Source organism: Uloborus diversus, chromosome 3 (genome assembly GCF_026930045.1).
Source record: "Uloborus diversus isolate 005 chromosome 3, Udiv.v.3.1, whole genome shotgun sequence".
Classification (NCBI taxonomy): Eukaryota; Metazoa; Arthropoda; class Arachnida; order Araneae; family Uloboridae; genus Uloborus; species Uloborus diversus.
The window spans coordinates 58,044,326-58,051,385 of NC_072733.1; the positions used below are offsets into that span (position 1 = coordinate 58,044,326).

General features: G+C 34.8%; 1 protein-coding gene across 1 annotated transcript; it reads left to right on the plus strand.

Moving 5' to 3' along the window:
* Positions 1–1,397: 1,397 nt before the first annotated feature.
* LOC129218759 (piggyBac transposable element-derived protein 3-like) lies at positions 1,398–4,930 on the plus strand. Its single transcript, XM_054853083.1, has 4 exons — positions 1,398–1,419; positions 1,631–1,847; positions 2,115–3,534; positions 4,601–4,930. The coding sequence occupies exons 1-4, from the start codon at positions 1,398–1,400 to the stop codon at positions 4,928–4,930; spliced, it is 1,989 nt and encodes a 662-aa protein (XP_054709058.1).
* Positions 4,931–7,060: the final 2,130 nt, after the last annotated feature.

Sequence of the window (7,060 nt, forward strand, 5' to 3'; positions counted from 1 at the left end):
GTAATCGCAACACAGTTAAAAAATATTTTTTTGTATGCTGTAGATAAGGACAGCATGAAAAAAGTCTCTAGTAGAAAATAACCCCAAAACTTACGAAATAACTAGGAATTGCTTCTTTAAACGAAATCAAAATAAACTAAGTAATGATAACTTGCCGAATCGTCAGGCAACATTTCTCGAATAAGGAAATTTTCAGTAGGTCACAGTGATTTCCCATCGGGGTGCCCCTGCCGTCACTTGAAGATACTACCTCACACTAGTTTTTTAAATAATTTCGTCAATTGAGACCCAATCTGATTGAAATTTTCATACACCACACAAAAAAAAGAAAAAAAAGAAAAGAAAATAGTACGAAAAAAAAATCACACAAAAAGAAACCGCACAACAACAGGTTTGTGTGTATGCTTTACTATCCATTCATTAAAAAATCCAACAATTTAAAAAGTGCTTCACAACAGTGTATGTGTGTAAGTTTTGGTTAAAAAGCAAATACCTTCAGGAAAAATTGAAGGTCTTTGATGCTACCTTTTCATGCGCTCAAGTTTTGCACTTCACATTGTACGTGATCGCTATGAAAGCAGACTAAATCCAGATGCAGATTTCTCTTCATTAGCCTCCCTGTTCAGAATAGACATTAATAATTCATGACTTTACAGCCCTTGCACTTTTGGTTGAGGACACAATCTGTGGCATATCTATTCATGCGATCTCGCAAAACCTTTTAGAGTAATACTTATGCAGATGTCCATTTCTCTTCAATACACAAAATATATGCATCAGAAATTTTCTTGTTTTTGGGGAGAATAACACTTAAGGTGTTATCGGTATAAGTACAACAGTAAAATTCATTCTAATAAACAGTGACGAACGTAGATTCCAGAGAATGGCCAAATTATTATACTCAAAACTTTTTGTATTTTTATTGCTTTTTTACTTCCTTTTACAAAAAAGGAAGTATTGTATTCGCGAAAAAATTTTCACTCAAAAATCGACCTTAATTTCCATTTTACTCACCCCCGAATGAATGTTGAGTTTTTTTTTTTCGACTCGACCACACGTAGGTAAGTGCCTAAGAACGTATAGACACGCGAAATATCCATAATGACGATTCCCGAGTTAATTACAACACATTTTCTCGTGACGTCTGTATGTACGTGCGTATGTGCGTATGTATGTCGCATAACTCAAGAACGGAATGTCTTAACCTCTTGCATCCTACGGTACCCAATTGGGTACCTTTTCTAAAACGCCCCCAGAAACATTAATCACATGTATCAGCGCCGGAACCGACGGAACCCAATTGGGTAAAGTCTATTTTTAGCGATTCTCAATAGATGGTGCCACTAGTTCCATGCAGGAAATCAGGTTCTTCATCTAAAGTCGCGGGAAATTAGAAAATGGCGGAGAAACGAAATAGAGGTAAGAAAAGATTTTTTTTTTCTATTTAAAAATTTTCTTCAACATTTTACTTGATGTTTATATATAGTTTATAGCCTGGTAGTTATATAAACATGCTTTGATGTAGATTAGTTACACTTTATTGCTCTGTTAATGATGCTTGAAATAGAAGGTACCCAATTGGGGACCTCGGGTTTCAAATGTTACAAAATTTGCTTATTTCATTGATTAGTTCGTTATTTGACTGAGGAGGAAATCCAAGCTCTTCTTGCAGAAAGTGATGGAGATTTGTCAGACATTGATGATCCTGATTTCCTTGAGAGTTTCGAACCTGAAAGTGAAGATTCTGCTCCTGAAGAAGTTATTACTCCTGTAGAGATAATACCGGATTCCCCAAATAGAAAAGGAATAAAAAGAAAGAGGAACAAATCAGTTTGGAACAAATCTGCGTAAGTTGGTGCATATTTATTTAATTTTAATCTAAGTGACATTTAATGCCTAAAAATAAAACATAGTAATTTTAAAACCTGAAAGGAAAGAAAAGAAAATCAAAACACCAAGTTTACTCACTCCAGTACTAAATAATGGCATTATCATCCTAGGAATACCTGTTAAAACAGTTTCATTGCTACCGCGTAAATTTTAAATCAAACTGTTTTTTGTAATTGATTCCAGATCCTTTACATAACATTAATTTCTATATTTTCTCTCGACAGATTTTCTAGTGAGAACTTGGATGACATTCCCAAGGCACCAACAGATGATTCACATCAAGGAGAACCTTTAAATCCTACTGAATATTTTTATAAGTATTTTCCTGAAAGTTTTTGGGATGAGTGTGCAAAACAAACCAATATTTATGCATATCTCAAAAAAGGTGATCGTTTCAAGAAAACAGATGCAACAGAAATTAAAATATTTTCTGGCATGCATATCATTATGGGAATCATGCAACTCCCACAAGTACGTTTGTACTGGTCAAAATGCTGTGATATGCCAATGATCACGAAAAATATGACCAGAGACAGATTTTTTGAGTTGCGGAATACTTTGCATTTTGTTGACAAATCTTTTATTAATGATGAACAAAAGAAAGATAAATTACACCTAGTTAGACCTATTATCAATTGTTTCCGGGATTGCTGTTTAACATTACCTCGCACAAAATGCTTGTCCATTGATGAGCAGATGATCCCCTTTTCGGGCCGTTGTGCAATGCGACAGTATGTTCCTTCAAAACCTAATCCTGTAGGATTGAAAAATTTTGTCCTCGCTGCACAGGATGGGTTAGTTTTAGATTTTCTAATCTATACCGGCGCTGATACAGTATCAACAAATGATAAGACATCCTATGGTTTAGGAGGAGCCGTTGTAAAACATTTAGTTGCTACTGTGCCAACAACATCAGTTACCCATCTATTTACTGACAGATATTTCACTGGTATACCAATTCTGGATTATCTTCGTATTAGAAATATATCTTTGACAGGTACAATAATGCGAAATCGAACCGATGGTGCTGCAGATAATTTTCCACAAGATCGAGACATGGAAAGAGGGTCGTCTACTTTCCGAACTCGTGCAGATGGGAAGGCCTGTCTGGTAAAATGGAAGGACAATAAATCAGTACTGATGTTGTCGAATGCATTTGGTATCAGTCCGGAAGGGACTTGTAAAAGATGGTGCAAAGAAGAAAATAAAAAAATAGATGTCCAGCAACCTGCTGTTGTAAAAGCTTATAACACGTATATGGGCGGAGTAGATCTGATGGACAGATATATCGCTTACTATCGAATTTCAACGCGAACCAAGAAATGGACAATGCGTGTTTTTGCCCATTTTCTGGACATGGCGACATGTAACTCATGGATCCTGTATACCCGTCACTGCAAACAAAGCCAGGTAAGAAGAAAAGACTATTTGCAATTGCTACAGTTTAAACTTGCAATCGCAGAAAGTTTAGTTAACAAAGAAATTTCAAAGGAAGAATGCAATTCAGACAGAAAAATTGCGCAAAAAGTGGTTCCTCTTCCTGGAACTGATGTAAGATATGACAAAGTAGGGCACTTTCCAGAGCATGTTAAACTGCAAAATCAGATGAAATGCCGAAACCCAGGCTGTAAAGGTAAATCAAGAGTAAGGTGCATCAAATGCAATTTGTTTTTATGCTTGCAGAACCGGAACTGCTTCATGGAATTTCATGTGAAATAGGCATTTTATATATGTATATAAACCTGAGGTACCCAATTGGGTACCACTTAATTATGGTAATTAAAATTTCTGAATTGAATTTTTTTTGTTCATATTTATTTCTTTTGATGCCATTTATGCAAGGTAAAATTAAAAAGTGTGAAATAATTGTATTATTTTAAGTACAGGTCTCAAGAGGCTAGAAAGTTGAAATTTGGTACGTAGACTCCTAGTGGGGTCTAGTTGTGCACCTGCTCTTTTGGTTGCATTTGGATGTTTCTAAGGGGGTCTTTTGCCCTTTTTGGGGAGGAATCATTGTTAATTTCGATGTAAACTCAAGTGGTGTTACAATTTGGCGGACACTTGGCGATATATCGCCAGTCATTTGGTCAAATGACTGGCGACAAATTTGGCGATTTTTTTTTAAAATCTGGTTTCAGTTGGCCACTGTTGGTGATATTCAGAGAGTAAACTATTGAATCACATTAAAATTGCCAATAATGGGAAAATGACATTAAATTGGAGTAAAAGGAAGTCATGTGAGGCACACATCAGCTCGTTTTATTGTTGTTACATAGTTTTATTACTTGAACACAGTTTAAAGTTTGTTCAAAAGATGAATTAGACATATCAAACGTAATGTACCATCTCATCGATAGTATAAATAGGTAAAGAAATTATTATTTAATGTTTAGTAATTCCGCCCTTTCATGCTATCACGGTTTGGATGCGGCGGGGCACGCTTTCCATGCATCATGAGGTTCCTTGAGTTGCCTAAAACGTAGGGGTATCAAAAAGTAAGGTAACAAGAGCTCTGACGAGTGTGCAAATTATCCGTATGAATAAAAGTCCCTCTGAAGGTAATGGAAACAATCACAGCATTCAAACGGTGTCGGTAGATGGAGCTGGTAGACCGGTAACATGACGAAATTTGAGTGAGAAGATGGCCGCCTTGACGGAAGCCTGATCCGTAATTGAAATAAGAAGTGTGATACGGTTTTTGCGTTTAAAGAAAAATTCTCGAGCTGAAATTCATCGCCAATTGATGGAAGCGTACGGTACCAGTGTTATGTCACGAAAACAGGTATGGTTTTGGTGCAGAGAATGTAACAAAGACAGAACAGATGTGAGAGATGAGGAAAGATCAGGCCGACCAAGCACGTCCACCTCATATGACAATGTTTGCCGTGCTGAAGCTTTGATTCAAGATGATCGTTGCATTAATCTGCATCAAATTGCGGTCGGGCACGCATACGGCCACAACTACACGCGATTTGTTAGAGCGTATTTGGTGGCAGATCTTGGACCAACCTCCTTACAGTCCCGACCTCGCACCAAGTGATTTCCATCTCTTCGGACCGTTAAAGAAAAACTGGAGAGGTCTGCATTTCAGAACTGATGCTGAGGTTCAGCAAGCCGTCTTGATGTGGTTGCACAACCTTGACGCTGATTTCTTTAGTGCCGGTTTCGATGGTTTGGTGTACCGATGGAACAAATGCTTTGATAAACATGAGGACTATGTAGAGAAGTAATATGTGCCTGTGCCTTCCTACGTTGTATATATTTTTTTAATTCTTGAATAAACTTTTTCTCAGATTGGGCTTGTTACCTTACTTTTTGATACCCCCTCATATTATAGATAAAATCGTTAATTTTTTTACTAAAAACCACACTCACAAGAAGAAACTTGCATCTTGAAATTTTAACCCGCACTGACGCCTATCATATTTAATTTTTTTTTTTTTTTAAGTAAAGTGCTGCCAGAATAAACTTTTAACTTTTAAATTAACTGTAAAATGTGTTCAAATTATAAAACTATGTAACAATAATAAAAAACAATAAAAATACAGAAAAATTTATTTAAGTAAAATAATTTGGCCACCCTCTGTACTATGAAAACTTCAATTTCTGAGTTTTGCTTTCACAGTTGTAAATATATAATTTTAAAGAAATTTAATCTTCTACTGGGTTTATGTTTAGGTTTGTACACATGTTTTTTTTCTTTAAACTATTTCTCACTATCCGAAAAAAAAATTAAAACTAATCATTGCGAGAGTTAATGTTTTAAAATTTATTTACCTTCAAAAAATGCTTTTAAGTTTTCAGGGGGAAATAAAAGTGGCGAGAAATGCAGTTTTATCCTATTATTAACCTTCACTGTAACCTTTTTAAAGGCACGCATTAACTTTTAAGGAATGTTTCCTTTTTGCTCGTCATTAAGTTGAGTTTAACACAACTTGCTCTTGCTAGTTAAATACGTCCTGCACGTGTTTTTGAATACTGATAGCATTACTTAAGCTAAAAAGTCGTGAAACATCGATTTTTATTGCATTTTTATTTATGAATCCTAGGGACCATTCAGTTAAAGTTTCATTTAAAGTTTACTCCGTTTACTCAAGTTCTAATTTCAACTTGCTACAACTTGAAACTGACTTACCATATTTAGAATTTTCTCGTCACTTTCTTTTAAAAAAATTACTGAAATTTACAAGTACTTTACTTATTGGATGATTACTTTTTTTAATTTTTTTTATTGGATGATTACTTTTTTTAAAAACTGTCATCACCTCATGTAAAGAACCTAAGCGTGGTTGCAAAAAATCTTGCAAAATATTAGACACCGCTGTGGATATTTTATTTTAAGGGCTTTTTCACTATCTTCGTCTAATTACGTCATCTAGGCGCTGAATGATGTTTCGCTAAAAGTTTTTTTTTTCCAAGTTTTTCCAAGCAATGAATCATTCGAACGTTATTCAAAATATTTAAATTTTTATCTTTGTGTTTGGCTAGGACTATACATTTCGTCGTTTAGTACTGTACTAAAATCGATTTTACTTGACTTGATTTTTCCCTCTCTCTCTCTGTCCTTTTTGATTTGGAATTTCGTAATTTTACATAGAAGTAATAGTTGTAATCCATTTGTATAGTTTGTTTCTTCTATTTATGTCTTCTCTTAAGTTTAAACCAAATTCTTGACTTTAAAATAAACTGCAAATATTGAGAAACTTTTTAAACAATTTTTAACACTAACACGTGTCACCTTTATTTAAACATTTTAGTGCAGTTTTCAAAACACTTTCTGAGAATACTTTTCAGAACACTTTTTATGTTCAGCACATCTTTTTAAAACGTTTGGGAAAGCATTTGAGAACATTTTTTGAACACTGACAAATGCGGCTTCTTTTAGAATACTTTGTAGCACACTTTTTAGGACACTGTTCATAGCATTTATATTACACATATTTGATTATACTAGCAGATTTAATTGAACAGCAATCAAACCCTGCCGGCAAAAGATGGTCTTTGACCAGAGCAGACCGTCCTTTTTGAAGTTTTTGCGAGACAAACTGACAGAGATTCATTGGAACAAAATTTCTAATAGTACCATAGTGAGAGATTCTATTAATTGGTAGTAAGAGAATGTTAAAGAAATTATATTTGTACGAAAGAAAGCAAGATTTCACATGTGTGC

What these genes read in the sequence shown, in the direction of transcription:
- LOC129218759 (XM_054853083.1), top strand. Translation starts at nt 1,398, where the DNA reads ATGGCGGAGAAACGAAATAGAG. An exon ending in GGCGGAGAAACGAAATAGAG is followed by an intron (nt 1,420 to 1,630) that starts GTAAGAAAAGAT and finishes TTCATTGATTAG; the next exon opens with TTCGTTATTTGACTGAGGAG. An exon ending in GCTGTAAAGGTAAATCAAGA is followed by an intron (nt 3,535 to 4,600) that starts GTAAGGTGCATC and finishes TTGCGTTTAAAG; the next exon opens with AAAAATTCTCGAGCTGAAAT.